Source organism: Cupressus sempervirens, chromosome 3 (genome assembly GCF_028749045.1).
Source record: "Cupressus sempervirens isolate cs-2001-9-10 chromosome 3, ASM2874904v1, whole genome shotgun sequence".
Taxonomy (NCBI): Eukaryota; Viridiplantae; Streptophyta; class Pinopsida; order Cupressales; family Cupressaceae; genus Cupressus; species Cupressus sempervirens.
Window position 1 is genome coordinate 286,656,468 of NC_143120.1, and position 17,735 is coordinate 286,674,202.

Below are 17,735 nucleotides of genomic sequence, written 5' to 3' on the forward strand. Positions count from 1 at the left end.
TACAATCCTTCTCACTTGTTCACTCTTGAGTGGGTAGACACTTGATGCTTGTTGATGCATCTTTCTTTGAACATATTAAATCTCATTCAAGGGCTAATATGTCAATACTTCTAGAAGGCTTTATTTGCATGCTTTCTACTAAAAGAGGCTGAATAATTTATGCAAAATTGGAGAGTGGAGAGAGATTGACCTTGGTCCCTAGAATACTAGGAGCCACACACTTTCTCTACAAAGACAAGTTCTCCAAACTAGAAGCGAGAAAGGATTGCCAACAATTGCAGCAAAACAAACGACATGCATGCTAAGAAAATCCAAAATGAGCTACTACTCTACAAACGTTTGTAAATCTGGTCTTGAACCTTTAAACCAGTATAATGTAAAGCAAAATGATCCTATTTTTCTTTTATCCAACTCTTATGGATGCCTTGATAGCTTTGCTTCCTTCACTTCTTTGCTTCAGCCTTCATTCTCTTCAATGTGGCATGGTTTTCCCTCTTGCTGCAATCTGTGACCTCATTAATTAATTTTTCACCATGCTAGATGTGGGATTCCCCATATTCCCTCCTTTTTCCTTTTGCATGAAAAGTGTTTCAAAATTTTAACTAAAAAGTAAAAACTAAGTAAACAGTCATTTTTTGACCAATCCAACATATCCCATTTATAGGTGCCTAGGTCTCACTCCAGCTTAAACCAGCAGTTGTCAAAAAGAATAAGTGAGAGTTGCCCAAGGAAATTACTCTCTTTCTAGCTTGCTGTGGGTTTTTCATGACCAACATTAAAAATTAAACATTACAACCTAATTAGTCCTAATTTCTTTCATCATCAACCTCCTGAAAATGAATAATTATACTTAAGAGCTAGGAGAATAGTTGAGAGGATTGAATCAAATCCACAAATCAAAATCACAACAAAGATGAAATTTTAACAATTCTTTTTGGTTGCGTAGGATTGTTTGCGATCTTGGATGCTCTTGCATCAAACATGCTGGGTAATAAAGGATTTTTCATGAATGTGAGCTCATGAATATTCAAAGACTCTGCTCATGTTCTTCATCCATTTTCCCCCTACACTCGCTCTTTTCTCTTCTTCACCTTAATCAACGTGCACCTTTCTACATCTCCCTTCATCTTCCTCTCTTTCTCCCATTCATAAAATTTGCCTTACTATACCATGATTTATCCACCCACTCTCTCTCATAATCTTCATTAACCATTTCTCCTTCATTTTCTTTTTGTAGGTCAACACAATGAATAAAATCCACCACAATTTAGCTTGCAACTGGTTCTTGCTACACTTAACCACTTTCTATCAGCTTCAACATCATCATTAGTGGAGTTAACTTTTTTGAACAATTACGTCAAGAACACCCTCTTCATTTGCTTCCCCTTCACCCCTTCATTTTCAGTATTTTCTATGCACTCTTCTTACACTGTTGTCCTAATTTTTTAATTCTCCATGTCCTCATTAAGGCCAATCTTTGTTGCAACTTGACTTTTCTTCATCTCTTTAACTTCACTCTCTTCTTCTAGAACAATACCATTCTTTGCATTCATATTTCCATTAACAAATTCATCTATTTTTTGCAAGCAAATAACATTAAACCTATTTTCACAAATATTATGAAAATTACCTTTTACTTTTGTGTGATCGCACTTCTTTGCTGCTGCGATTTCTCTTTCTACGGGTGCAAACTGCATTAATATATCATCTGTACTCTCGGTATCTTCTTGTCCTCCAAAGGACTGTTATGCACTGCTGCAATTTCCTCATTCTTTCTCCATTTGCTCTTTATGCTTTTTTTCCTTCCTTTCTTTCCTTGAGCTCTGAGTGGGCTTGTTCAACATATTAATTCCTCCATGGATTGTAGAAACCCATGTTTTTACATATTTTCTCACTGCCCTCTCTACCTACATACACAACTTCATTTGCGTATATTATCATTGGAAGAATAATTAGTTTTAATCTTTACCCATTTCTTTTCCTCGTACATTTTTAAAATATTTTTTTTTGGTTGTCTTATGCACTCATTACAGTACGTAATAAAGTAATGATGTAATTAGAACTAGTTAAGCTTTGTCGGGAGAGGGTAGTTAGGAAGTGGGGGAATGTGTCTATTGGTTTTCCCAACCAACCGACCATTATATAAGAACTTTGGAATATGGATGATGTACTCATGTTTTTGGTAATCAATAAAGTAATAATATTTCCTCGCCATTTGGTATGCTGGAACTATTGAATCCATGTTATATTATTCTGTATATTGTGCATTGATAACCATTCTACACTCATCCTTGAATTTTGTAATCTCAACCATGAATCTCTTCATTCTCTTCTCAAGCATTGAAATTTCTAAAACCAATCATATAACAAAGTTCAAATTTGTCTTCCTCAAAGACATCTTTAGAGACTCACAGATCCCTCTACAATTACAAGTCCTTGCAGCCACCTCTCTCCCTTCATAATATCAACCCTTTATAATTACAACAAAGACTTTATGGAAGCCACACTTCACTATGCCCCTTCTACCTAGCCTCAACCGCTATTGGATGGTAGTAACAAACTCATACAATCTATCCAAAAATCTTAGTGCAAAACTGCCTCAAGTTTGATGCTTAGGAATACTAGCTTCGATACCTTGATGTAGGTCAAGAATTGAGAGTCTTGATTGGATTTTCAATTGTTGCAGCAAAACAATCAATGCCACAACCTCATCAAAGCTCATAGAAATTTTAATACTATAATGAAATAAATTATAAATTACACCAAGGATATTTTTAGGAAGAAAACCTTGTTGGAACGATTTCTGTTTGAAAACAGACATGATTTACTATGGCATTGTAAATTGCACACCTTGCTATGGTGTCCAATTTCATACTCACCTAGAACCCATTTTATCGTGTTTCATCTTTCTATACATTTAATTAATAATTTAATAAATATTTGTCCTCTCTCATTTAGTTGCGTATGTGTGCCCGCTTTATATATTTCATTCAATCATCAATTACATGCATAGGCCATATTTTATCACGTTTGGCCTAGTTCATGTGTTTCTGCTTAAAACACCTTGATTTTGTGCATAATTCTAGGATCCTCATGTCTATACTAACCCTTGATCGACTTATAAAGGGGGGCTCAAAGTGTACAGGTGACCCCTACATTCGAAGGTGCCCCATATATTGCAAATTGGCCCCAATGTTGAATCTAAGAAAGGTCTTTTGATTTTAGATGAGATTTTGGATCTGTGTTGGCCTCCTTCGAGTTTGGAACCTTGAAATGGCTAGAAGAGGTATATAAAAGCAAGATTACCTCCGTCATTTTGGTATATCATACAAGCCCAAATAATTTAATCACATCTCTCAAGCATCCAAGCATTGTAAAGCACTTAAGGCATTCCTCATTTCCTTCATTATGGCAAGCACCAACAATTATCATGCAAGCATGTCTTTTGTGATGCCCTATTAGGTCGTTGTGGATTCATGTAATTGCATTAGAATTTGGGATCTTTGTTCAAGTGCATTTGCACTATTAAGCTATGAGACACTTATTAAGTCTCTACTACTTGCAACACAATTCCTTTTATGCAATTTCAATTCCATTTCAAGTTTAATTCCTATGCAGGAATTTGATAGAGGCAAACCATTTTCTCCCCACATTGTTCCAATTTTCTGTGTGCAAGCGACAAGTGATGGAGTTTCATATTCAATTACAACAAGGTCAGATGATCTGCTATAGATTTGTGTTTTTTAATCATTTTTTTTATCTTATCGAGGATGCTTCCCATAGTAGAGCGCAAGCCCAATTGCCCTTTACACCCCAAGTCAACCAGTATGGGCAATTTTGGTTGTACTTTAGTGAAATGGGCTAGTCTTTGCATTTTCTTTAAAATTTTGGTCATGAAATTGAGGTCTCAGCTCGTTAACTGTCTTCGTTTTGAGATCTCATATTCATTCACATTTGAACAATCATCTTCCATACAAGTAAAGGATCACTATATTCACTCAACGTCAGCCTCCTCAAGCCTAGTGGATCATCTTACTTCCAATGTAAGAGGAGGTAGGCTTATGGTTTCTAGTATTAAGATAATATCTTATACTTTCTATAATAGTCAACTACTTGTCTGTAGTCCGTCTTTCAGTCTAGATAGGAATGTTTTCTATCCCGTCTCTTTTTTCTTCAGTCCAGATAGGAATGTTTCCTATCCCGTCTCTAGTTTTGTTTCTAATTCTGTCTTTAGTCTACGTTGTTTCTTTTAGAAACAACGTCCTTGTAATTCTTTATAAGGAACACATTTGTTCCTCTGTTAATGAATCAATCATCCGGAAATCCGTTAATCTGCCAACTCTTCTTGAATCTTGTAACATCTAGTTCACTCATACACGTTTACTTCCAATGTAAGAGGAGGTAGGCTTATGGTTTGTGAACATGATTTCCTTCATTACATTTACAATCTTGTTTAGTAAGCTATAGGATCCACAACATGCGTGCATAGAAAATCCAAAATAAACTACAACTCTACAAACCTTAGTACTTTTGGTCTTGAGCATTTGTACCACCAACATGCAATGCAAAACAATCCTCTTTTCCTTGTATTAAACTCTCCTAGATGCCTTGATAGTTTTCCTGCATCCTCCTTTCTTCAACCTTGGTTTTCTTCATAACTAGCCACCTAGGCATGGTTTTTTTCATCTTGTTGCATATCCAGCCCCACTAACTAATTTCTCACTAGTTTTTGTTTTGGGATTTCCCATATTCCCTCTAGTTTCCTTTTGTACAAAAAGATTTATAACCTTTTTTTTACTAGAAACAGCTTTTCTAACAACAACAAGATTGTTACGGAAAAAAAAAACAATAAGACTATTATTCAACACCAGAAAGATGGCTTTTGTTTGTGTTACCTCAGTTGAGACAACGTAAGTCATCTTTATAACTTGTTTTTTTTCGCAACAATAAGACTATTATTTAGTACCAGAGAGATGGCTTCTGGTTGCGTTACCTCAGTTGAGACAACATAATCCATCTTTCTGTTATTGAATAATAGTCTTATTGTTGCTAAAACCAACATAGACGAGTTTTATTCTTATCTTTGAATTTAACAATTCATAACAAATATGAAAATACATATCTTAAAGAAGAAATACCATATGATTAAAAATGTCTTCATTTATACTCAACAATAAGAAATAAATCAACAAATTATGTCAAATATGATTTACATGGAGAAACCCTTTTGGTAAAGACAACCACATGAGGAAGATAGCAAAAAAGTGTAAACATTCAAATAAGAGAGATATTTACATTTTAACATTCTTCACTATGGTAACAATTATGTAGTGCCAAGTCCTCTCTTGTGGTGGTTTGTAGTCTCGAGGTGATAGATAACATGGATTTTTACCAATGCTTCGGTTTGGTCTATGGATTTGCAAGTCTTTGGTCCTATCTTATAGATTTGCATTGCTTGGTAACTAATTCCCGAGGGCCCCTAATTTTTGGTGACATTGACTGTAGAACATTGTATTGTTTCTTTCAACCCTTTTTTGAACCACTCAATGTGCTTTTAGTGTGGGTTTGCCTTCCCAATCTCTCACTTCACTTCTAGGAGATGTCTTGCTTTGAAGCCATCAAAAACTCTCTTTTCAATTTTTTGAAGGTGGACATACCTACTATTACATGAGGCCATACTGATTTTGCCCCTATCTTGGTTGATATGGTAATCTCCACTCCACTTCCAAGGGAGGTGGTGCTTATGGTTGGTGAGAGGCCATGTACTCAATGTTGGATTGTGAGGACCCACCCTTCCACTGCTAAATGAGGAAGCTCTTTTGAGATTAATAAATGTTACTTTCAATGAAGCATGCATAGAAAAATAACCTTCATTGTAATAATAAACAACATTTTTGACTCGCAAGTCATCCATAATGGCCTAAATACCAAGGTAGGCATCCAAAACCATCACCTAATTTGTTTGAAACTCATCACTATTCAGAATACTTTATTATTACACAAGTCAAGAGATTGCTAAATATAACTTTGTAATTGCCACTACCAAGTACCAACTAAACATCCATAAATTTATATCAATTAATAAAAATATTTTCAATAAGTCTAAATTACAAATTAATTTTCAATAATACATATATATCTAAGAAGATAATTCTGAAAGGAGAATTATGAATATGACATAGAATTGGGAGATAAATGACACCTTAATCGGAATATTATTTGACTTGATACTATACATCGCAAATAAATTAACTAGAAAAATAAATACAATCAACTACACATGTCAATAGCAACTGTAATCATCAACTTTGTTGAATTTAGGTACTTGTTTACCACGGGCAATGATTTTCCCTCCCACCCATAGAGAATCTCAAATTGTCTACCCCAAGCAAAACATCTACTTGATAAAAGCATGTCTTATAATTTCCATACTATTTTTTTTCACAAAAGAGGAAGGTTGATCTTCCTTTATACCAAATGAATAGGATCCAAGAAGGGATGCACCCCTTCCAAAGCTTGGGCCCTCAAATAATATATTTATTATATTATAATAATTATAATATAGTAACATTGGCCCATAAAAATATATAATAATAATTATATTATTATATAATAAAAATATGATTATATTATTATATAATTATACTATCTCACAATATAATTATTATATTATCAATCGCAATAACCAATATAATTTTTGTACCATAATAATTATATTACCACTTATCACAACTATTATTATATTTGAGTTGACCAAGAAGGGATCCGACCTAGCTACAAATTTCAACACTCCCTCTTAGCTAGGGCAGATTATTTTTGAACAACCAAGTCACATGGTGTCAACATCATAGATGCGAGCCCATCATGGCTTACTACCATTGAAGGAGATCCTAAAAAAATCACAAGTGCTTATTGTCTTCTTAACATGATGAACAACATAGCTACTCCCAAAGGGTGAATAAGCACAACCATGCAATGACATCCACCATACCTACTCAAAGATTTCTTGCACCTCAAACTTCTCACTCTTGGAGAAAAAATCATAGTACCTAATAATTACCTGAATGCTAAGACTTCCTCTTAGCCGAGCTTCCCTTTCAATTCGATATCAACCGTCTAATCTCCTCATTCAAGCTTGAATGGTCAGACTCCCCATGAATGGAGTCTCCCTCTCAGCAAGGACAACATACAACATTAGAATGCTAGAATCCAATCTAGCTAATTTCAACACTCCCTCTTAGTTAGGGAGGATTCAAAATATTCATGTCGTCACCATGATACTCTCAGAGGGTGACCAAGAACATCACGGACTCTTTTCATGATATTCATCTTGCATACCCACAGAGGGTAGGAGAGGTCTTTAACTCAAATCTTCTCCCAGCAAAGGCTACAACACCACCTTGCATTGCCTGTAGAGGGTGGTTCCACCTTGCATTGCTCACAAAGGGTGGAAGAGGTCTTACACGTCAAATCTGAACAAAGTGCTACCACCTTGCATTGCCTGCAGAGTGGTCCCACCTTGCATTGCTTGCAAAGGATGGGAGATGCAAGTGAAAGTATCAAGGAAATAGTCTGCATGATCTCTCATCTTCCCATTGCATCCTCCAACCAAGAGAGATTAAAAGTCAGACTATCATAAATATCAATGCAGAAAGCATACACTAAAAAAAATATCATAATCATGGAATACTTATCTCTTACGAAAGGAGACTGTTCCCTGGTACATCTGGTATTCTAACCTTGGTGCCATCCTGTGAGGCCCTACAACATCAAAATTGGATGCCTGACCTAAGTGGCCCCAGGTTTTTATGTACCCAGCTTGTACACATTAGAATTTGGCACATGAAAATGAGTTGATTGATCGAATTGTCCCTGTGCATCTGGAGTTGGATTATAATTGGTAGAATTTAGAACAATAAAAACTTGCCATCTTATCTGAGTCACCCTGTTTGCTTGGCATCATGGTCTACCCAGTACTACTGTTTCCAATGAGTGGATCATTTGACTTTTGTCCAGTCCATTATTCATCGAAACTCTAACATCACCAACCTGGTTGCCATCATACATATTCTCGTGAGAAATAGAACTTTCCCATTGCCCATTACCAATAGGATAATCATTTGAAGATGTTGACCATGGTATTGCAGTGCTTGGCACTTCAAGTCCTTTAAATTGATTGTCATATCTAGTTAAACTGGTATTATTATAAGAAAAACAGCCACTATTATCTCCATTAAACATCTCAGTTTTTTCATGCAACATTTGTTGGCGACCAAAAGTAGGTACCTCCATGGATCCAGCTGAATGGGACGTTTGACTTGGTCTGTGTGGGATGTTAAGCTTGGAAAAATAAGTCAACTTTGACTATTTAAAACTTTTAGCCTAAGAATCAAGCCTTAGTGTGTGATGTTCAAGCCGTCTGATTAGACCCTGGTCCATTTGATTGAAATCTATGACCTGACGCCACTCTTGTGCAACAAAGTCATAATACCATCTGGGTACTGAGGATCATAATAAACATTCTCCTGATTTTTAGAGGTATTCTGTGACTACTGTTGCCAATCAGGGGCAGTCTGGTCTGCAAATCCATGTCCAGAAGCAGCACTAGTATCTGTATTTATTGATTCAACTTGATCAGCCAATCCCACGGAGCTCTGAGCATGATAAATTTGACAATCCTGGACTTGCCAGCTGAAAAAGCTAACACTACTCCGGGTAGATTACAAATTGTACTTTATTTCATTTTTCTTGAGCCCATCCCCAACAGATGAACCTGCAGCTGTTGTTAAATACCCCCTCCACTTGATGCCACTCTACTGTTGCTTGATCATACCTTCAGCCTAGTAGCTGAGGGGCAGCAGCATCCAAAGCATTAAGCATTCCATTCTCTATAACTTGGGATGTCTGATAAGGTATGTTTGCATCAGAAATCGGCTGTCCTGCTGAATCAAAGTTAACAGTAGAGAAAAATCAACCCCTGATTCCCCTGCTTGCTGCACCAAATTGTTTGGGATAATTGCATAAAAAATCTGAATATGATCCGAGACCACGTACATCAGAATCCACATCTGTTGTGTCAAATCACTCCACTGAACTTTTTGAACATTTGTACAGATACTCTAGCTTTCAATCCAATGAGTTTGTACCCTTCTCAATTCTCAATTCTCAATTTCCATCATCGGTGACATAACGAAAAGTGCACTTTTTCATTATTTCCAGGTTTCCCAACGCATTATCTGACGATATTCAAGGTCTCTGCACTATTTGAGGGAATGTAATGTCTGCACAAGAGAGAAATTGTAAGTATTTCCCTGTCTCGTGCTCAAGAGATTGATTAAATACAACTCCAAAGTATTTAAATAGGTCCCCGCAAATATACCAGCTGATATACAATATTTGCTTTGTTATTCCTGGGAAGAAGTGCTACTGGTTTGAAGAATCTCCAAGTCAACCAAGCCCAAAGGCATTAAGCCAAGTGTAAGTCTAGTCATAATGCCTCCAAACATCCGGCATACAACCAACTTCAAAATCGATTGAAAGATGTTGAATGCGAGAAAGAGCAAGTCAAGCACATGCCTCCATATTTAATATGCTCTGAGATTCGTGAAATCACATATTCGTCTGAAAGAATCAAGATGAAGTGAGAGACACTTGCAGTCTTTAATGGTACAGGGTAATTTACAACAAAAAAGTACCAAATACAAAATAAAGTCGAATTTTTTTTTTTTCCAGATTCATTAAAATCTAGTGACTTTTTTTCAATTTTTTTTGTTGTTTTCCACTACAAACTATGTAGATCATGAAGATCAAATGCTGAAATTTTAAAAAACAATTCATGATGTTTTCGATCTTTTTGAAATTGGTCAATTGTACATTTTTGTGGGAGGATAGCCATGTCAGTCTTTAATGAGATTCGAAGATTAATTTCACGAAAATGCAATTATTGAGGAATTCATGCCAAAATTCTTCGAGAGTCATCATCCAGAGCGAAGTCTTGATATTCTACAATCAATAAGTCAACGTTGCTTGTCAAATCAAGCAGTAAGCCAACATTCGAACTAGCTCTAATATCATGTCGAATTTAGGTGCCCGTTTAAGCTAACATTCCAACTAGCTCTAATATCATTTTTGAATTTAGGTGCTCGTTTACTATGGGCAATGATTTGCCCTCCCAAGTATAGACAATCTCATATTGGCTTGGCTTCCTTGAGTAAAACATCTACTTGATAATTTCTATGTTATATTTGGTTTTTTCCCCACAAAAGAGGAAAGTTGACCTTCCTTTATACCACACGAATAAGATCCAAGAAAGTACACATCCCTTCCAAAGCTTGAGCTCTCAAATAATATAAATACTAGCAGTTGCATGCTTTCGTGCTTGCAACGACAAGCCGATAGGTGCTCGATAATAATATTTTTTTTTGAAATATAATTTTATGTAAACAAATTAAATTATTAATAATTTTCAATTTAAATAATATAATATTTACTAAAATGTTTTAAATAGATTAATAAATATTATTTATTTAAATTTAATTTGAAAAAAAAATCTTATAAAAAATCCATTATGAAAAATTAATAAAATAAATAAAATAAAAAATAACGTCTAACAAATATTCTATTGACTAAATAAATTATTGAAACTAAAAAATAATATTTAAAGAAAAACTAAACTAATTAAAATTAAAAAAATTAAAAAACTAAAACCTTGGTCAATTTTAAAAATTAAAAGTTAAATAAATAGGAAAAGAAAAAACAATCGTTAATAGTGTAGACGAGGGATACTAGAGGCCCCTTTGCTGACAGACTGGAGTTCTTTGCTCATATTCTTGAGTGAGAAAGTTGTTTGGATGGAAGGAGAGCTTGGGTGAACCGCCTAGATAGATGATCATGATGATATTTTGGATTAGTTTATCTGATTTTTTCTTTTTGTAATATCGTAAACTGTCTCATATTGTGCTAGTTGGCTGCTTATGGTTGAACTGGGTGGTTGAGGTTTGCCTCCCCTTTTTGATATTGTACTTATCCTTTTTTTATCAATTGATTATTTAATTTAAAAATAATTAAAAGTGGAGATTTAAAATATAATCTTATGTGAATAAATTAGATTATTAATAATTTTCAATTTAAATAAAATAATATTTAGTAAAATCTTTTAAATAGATAAATAAATATTATTTATTTAAATTCAATTTATCAAATATGAAAAAAAAATCATTTAAGAAAATTCCATCAAAAAATCTATTAAGAAAAATTAATAAGAGAAATTAATTTTTTTTGAAAAAATAGCCACGTCTCTAACAAATATTCTATTGACTAAATAAATTATAGAAAATAAAAAACAATATTTAAACAAAAAATTAATCTATTATAAAAAATATTGTAAACACTAAAAAAAAAATAATTTTAAAAATCTAAAGTTAAATAAATAGAGATGACAACATGAGCTAATGTGGAGATTAAAGTAATTTTTTTAAAAAAATAAATAGAAAAAAGAAAAACAATAGTTAAAAGTGGAGATAACAACTAATAATATCAAAACAAGAGTTAAAAGTGGAGTGAGATAAAATAGTCGGTAAATAATTAACGAGAATGATATACAATATTTTGGCCAAATTGATAACTTTTCCATCAAAAATTCAATTTCTGGGTCTTACAAATAGCCTATTAAATTATATTATAATAAACTTGCCGATAGAAAATGAGATTTAAGAGAAAAATGTAGAATGAACATTAAATAATGTAAATATATATTTTTAAAAAATGAAAATATAAAAATAAAAAAGTTGAAGATTAAAATATAGATATAAAATTTGCAATATTTAGGAAATTTGAATATTGCTTAAGAAACATGTTCAATAATTTCAATAATTTACAATTAAATTCAATTTATCAAATATGAAAAAAATAATCATTTAAAAAAAAAATGAAAAATTTTATTACAAAAAATTAATAAGAGAAAAACAAAAAAGAAAGAAAGAAAAATAACGACATCTCTAACAAATATTCTATTGACTGAATAAATTATAGAAACTAAAAACACAATATTTAAAGAAAAAACGAAAACAATAAAAAAAAAAAAAAACTAAAAGTTAAATCAATTTAAAAAATCAAAAGTTTAATAAATAAAGATCATAACAAATCTAATGTGGAGATTTTAAGTAATTATTTTTTAAATAAATAAGAAATAAAAAATAATAGTTAAAAGTGGATATTTAAATTATAATCTTATGTGAATAAATTAGATTATTAATAATTTTTAATTTAAATAACATAATATTTACTAAAATCTTTTAAATAGATTAATAAATATTATTTATTTAAATTAAATTTATCAAATATGAAAAAAAAATCATTAAAAAAAACTCATCAAAAATTCTATTATGAAAAATAAATAAGAAAAATACAAAAAATAATGTCTAATAAATATCCTATTGACTAAATAAATTATAGAAACTAAAAAATAATATTTAAAGACAAAATTAAACTAATATAAAAAAAATTAAAATAATTTAAAAACTAAAATCTAAAACAATTTCAAAAATCAAAAGTTAACTGAATAGATCACAACATGAGTTAATGTGGAGACCACAAAACTAATAAATAGAAAAAAAAAAAACAATAGTTAAAAGTGGAGATAACAAATAATAAATATCAAAACAAGAGTTAAAAGTGGAGGGAGATAAAAACTTGCCAGTAAATAATTAATGGGAAGGATTTTCAATTTTTCGTCAAAAATTTAATTTTAGGGAACAAAGTTCCCACAAATAGCCTATCGGCTATAATATAATAATTATAATATACTAACATTGGCCCATAAAAGCATATAATAATATAATAGTTATATTATATTAATCAATAATATCAATTACAATAGTATTGATAATATCACATAATATAATTATACTATCTTTATAATTATATTATCAATATAATTATGATATATTATCAATTGCAATTACCAATAATTATTATATCATTTTAATTTTATTAACATTTATCACAATTGTTATTATATCTGAGTCGGCTAAGAAGGGATCCAACATAGATACAAAATTCAACAAACTTTATAAGTAAATTTCCAATGTTATTTAGATTGAAAATCTTTTAACAAGATCTTATTGTTTAAAAAAAATTTTTGCACAAAAACCATACATTAATATGCTTAGTATGGTGTGAATCATCTTGTACTTAAAGCCTCTATTAGGCCATTGTGGTCGTAGGTTTGTGGTTATACTAATCCAAGGTGTTTAGAAGTTTGAACCTCAATGATTGAAGTTACTTGCATTTATGTCAAGTGTATGTGTTCCGTACACTCATTGGGTTGATGTGTTCATTAGCTTTGTACCCCTATTGCACCTTCATGCTCATTGGATGTTGTATGTACATGATGGGGATGAGGTTACTTGGCTGTGACCTAACCTTGTTTAGGCTAGGCTAAAAAAATCATATTCATTTATCTATGTTTAGTATAAATATGGTGTACACAATTTTTTTGAGCAGACAAATAACACTGATTTTTACATTCAATTTTAACAAATTTGCAATCAAATCGAATGCTTGTATCTAATTTCTATAACCATGAGATTCTTTTATGGTAGACAAAACATCCACAAGATGCTTTATACTCATCTAATTCATTGCATTTTGAATACCACAATTATTAGTATACCTTTGACTAACCAAGTTAGATTGTCAAGTGGTTTCAACGAATCCCTAATGTCCAATTACTTTTTATATTATAAAATACTAGGAGAAAATATATGATAATTAGAAAGTTCATGCAAAACTTTAAATACCCTTTGGAATGTTCAAAGTTTATTACTCAAACTCCTACTTGTTGGGCAAATCTTTGATCTAATTGCAAACTACTAGATACATTTTACTATGTAATGACTATATTCATAAGACACTTTTTCAAAAGTATTATCAAATTTAGATTTGTCTTAAATAAGACTAATGCCGATTGGAAATGAAATATTCATCGACTTGTAGAGTTTGAAACATTGTAAATAGTATTCATATACTTATAAATTAGCATACATTTTTGTGTATAAGATCATTTTAAATCTCTATTCTAAAAATATATTTAGAAATCCTCAAATACTTAATGTCAATTTTGCTAGAAAGTTGAATTTTAAGCTTCATAATAATCTCTTTGTTGTTACAAATAGACAATCTCATCAACACATAAGACAATGAATAATATCTAATCATCAATTACTTAATATAAACACAATGATCTTATTATTATAACATAATTATAATGCAAATGCACCATACCTAGGTTGTTATATTCAAAGTGATAATTCTAGATTGTATTATGATTGTTTCAACCTACAAATAAACCATTACTTTGTCTTTGCAGTAAAACCATCAAGTTGCTGCATATTAATCTTATTTTGAAAACTCTCACGCAAGAGAATAATTTAAGTATTCATTTTCTATATTGTAAGATACAACAATAAATAAATGGACTTCAATTGAAGATAGCAACATGAGAATAGATTTGACTGAAATCAAATTCTCTTTCTAGGAGAAGTACTTGGCCATCAATTTGGCATTGCACTATTCCAATAAATTCCTTTTTATGCACCCATGCGTAATCAATGACATTTTATCCTTCAATTGAAAGCTAGCAAAATCTTAGGTTTCCCACTTGTCAAGGCTACTAGTCTTTCTTGCATGGCTTGCATTTAAAACTCACTATTATTTGGAGAAAGAGCCTTCTTGAAAGATATGGGTTCTTTGTTAGTACTTAACAAAGCAAATCCACTTAAAAAATTTGATGAGATGTTTTATTATCTTGTGGAAATTCTCTATATGTAGGCAATTGGATTGTGTTTTTTTGGTATGCTTATCTTATATATAATCATTTGAGCCCTTTCTTTTTATCTATCTGCTGATTCATCTATGTATTCTTCAATGTGTTCATGTTGGTGTAAATAAGTATTTACTTATTACACTTACTTAAGTTTTACTTAGGTTAATGCATTATTTAATTATTTTGCATTATTTTATTATTATTTTAGGTGAGACACTTAGGAGTTTGTGTACTCTCATTGAGTTATGCAACTCTAATTATGCACATGGTGTCTACAACACAAAAGTATGCATCATTCCCTGAGTTGTCATGTTGACAACACAATTATCCACACTCCTCATTTAGCACATGTTATCTACTTCACTTATTTGCGTGCTACACCATTGTAGGCTTATCTTCACATCATCGCACTTAATCCCGTGCTTAATGGAGGATAATCCATATTTGGTGGACATGTGCTTGGTTGTATGACATATCATGATGCTAACTTCTATGCATTCTAGAAGCTCTCTTGAGGCCTTTATATTCAAACACTCCTAGTGTACTCTTGGAATCAAGTTATTGAATGAATATCATCATTCTGATCATACTCTGTCTATTTTGGTCTACTGTGTGCTTGTGTTGAGTTCTTTAGTTCTTGGGTGAATTATGGCCTAAACCAAATTCTTACAGTTCACCTTCCTACTATTTTGTTTTATTTGAAGTTCATTATTTTTGTTCCTTTTCTTTCTTTTGGTTGTTCTTTACATATTGAGCTTTAAACTCAATGAAAACCACTTCACAAAAAAATTATTTATCAAAATAGAGGATTTCAAAGGTTAAAACCTTTAGTATTCTCCCTATAACAAACAAAGACATTAATGATCTTATAGATTCAACCTATAGTAGCTTATTTTTGAGATATAGGAACATAAGACAACCAAATATCCATTAATGCAAAATTACAAACTTTTATCTATATATGCTTCATAAAGAGTTTTATGAAAATTTAAATAAGGAGATTGACAAGAAAATTACGAGAAACAAAATCTCTATTCGAAAGTATCCATCTAGGTATGTGCAACATAACATATTTCTAACTCTTTGGTTCATACCTTTTGTTATTGTTTTTTATTGTGGAGTATAAGGTGTGATATGTTTTTCAAACAATACTTGCATGTTTATAGAATAATTGTGTGGATAAATATCTGGGACATTGTCAACTCTTAAAACCTTGATCTTTAGAATATGTTGGAGTCTAAATAAGGCTCTAAATTCTTTAAGTTTAGTGAAAACATTAAAATTATGACATAAAATAAATTCAAATGAATCTAGACACAACATGAATTGTTGTAGCATAAGATAAATATCTATCCATTTAAAAAAGAATTCTAATAGCTCCAATTACTTCCAATAGGAAATGGACATTTATTATGTTATCTAGACACTCGCTAGTAGATCTTATTTTTACTAATATATTTTTTCCCTCTATTTGGTTTAAATGTTGGTGTCACAACAAATATGAATATATACTTTGTTAAGAGTTTTATGAAGAAGAATTAAATAAGGAGTTTGACTAAGTGAATAACAAACAATACAATCTCTATCCAATATTTGATGCATACTTTTTTGTACTCTTCTTTGTTGTGGAGAATAAGGTGTGATATTTTATCAAACATTACCTACATGTTTATAGAATAATTGAGTGGATCCATATTGTTGACATTGCCAAATCTCAACATTTAGATTTTATTAATACACTTGAGTCTAATTAAGGCTTTAAATTCTTAGTTTAGTGAATATATTAGAGTTATGATATATAACATAGTTATTTAGAGACCACCAATGAATGTAACATAATATTAATATCAATGAAAAAACTAATAGATTTTTTATCCCTTATTTGATCTAAATGTTGGTGTCACAACAAACATGAATTTTTAGTTTAATCTATATCAACAGGCTTATAAAAGGTGGAGACATCCAATCTAAACTTAGTGCCAATTTGATATTGTCTAGCGATTGCCAAGTTCTCTTGTACCAACTTCCTACTAGACTTGCCAAATACAAAATGCATTCTATAATCATTTTACTTAGATTCTTGCAAGGCTGCAAAATATGATAAAGGGTTTTAACCCTTGTATCATTGAAATATAGTCGTACATAACTTAAAACAATATGAAACATATCTTCTTATAAACAATATATAACAAACCATTCAACTACACATACAAAAATGAGATCACCTACGACTATGTTATAAATTATTGCAAAATATTCATCATTAGTTCACTTTACACATGTATATGATCAGTCAAAAAGAGGAAAATCAACTAGCTATAACTATTATGTTTTTCATCAACATTCTCTTTGAACCATTTCATCTATAGACTTGGGGGCCCTTTATACACTTAATGACAACAATCTTTGTTTCAGGTAGGGGTATCAACGTTGCAATAACAATAGGAGCATCAACAATAAGAGTTCCAAAAGAGCTAGAATCCCTGCTTTTTGCAAAAAAAAGTTTGTTTTTTTATTTCTTTTGTTAAAGCATGGTGATTAAATAGAAAAGAGCAACCACGGAAATAACATAATTTGGCATGGAAGAATTAGAATAATTTGCAAATATTTGAATACATTGGGTTCTAGTTGGTAATTATGTTTAACAAATATTTTCTATAAAATAGAGTTTTCTTGATTTATTGCAAATAAATTGTTATATAGATCGTGCATATTTTAATTAGAAAAATGTTTCCAAGAAATTACATTCCATAATTTCTTAGAAGACTGTTTAATAAAATTATAGTTTTAAGAGATTGTTTAATAAATAAATAGTTTTTATTGTAGTAAAAATATATTTTAAATTGAATAGTTTATAACTTTTTTAAAGATAATTGACAATTTTATAAAATGAATAAAATTTAGTTTATTT

General features: G+C 31.3%; 1 protein-coding gene and 1 long non-coding RNA gene across 2 annotated transcripts in view; both read left to right on the plus strand.

Moving 5' to 3' along the window:
* Nucleotides 1-17,516, plus strand: part of LOC149566077 (krueppel-like factor) — a 55,499-nt gene extending 37,983 nt beyond the window's left edge. Inside the window, exon 2 of the mRNA XM_089819512.1 lies at nucleotides 17,240-17,516. Within this exon, the coding sequence (XP_089675638.1) occupies nucleotides 17,240-17,352 (113 nt within the window). The 3' untranslated portion in view covers nucleotides 17,353-17,516. The remainder of the gene's footprint in view (nucleotides 1-17,239) is intronic.
* Nucleotides 9,214-9,867, plus strand: LOC149566078 (uncharacterized). The gene is made up of 2 exons (XR_016361528.1): nucleotides 9,214-9,299; nucleotides 9,422-9,867. It is a non-coding gene; the product is annotated as an uncharacterized LOC149566078 (long non-coding RNA).
* Nucleotides 17,517-17,735: the final 219 nt, after the last annotated feature.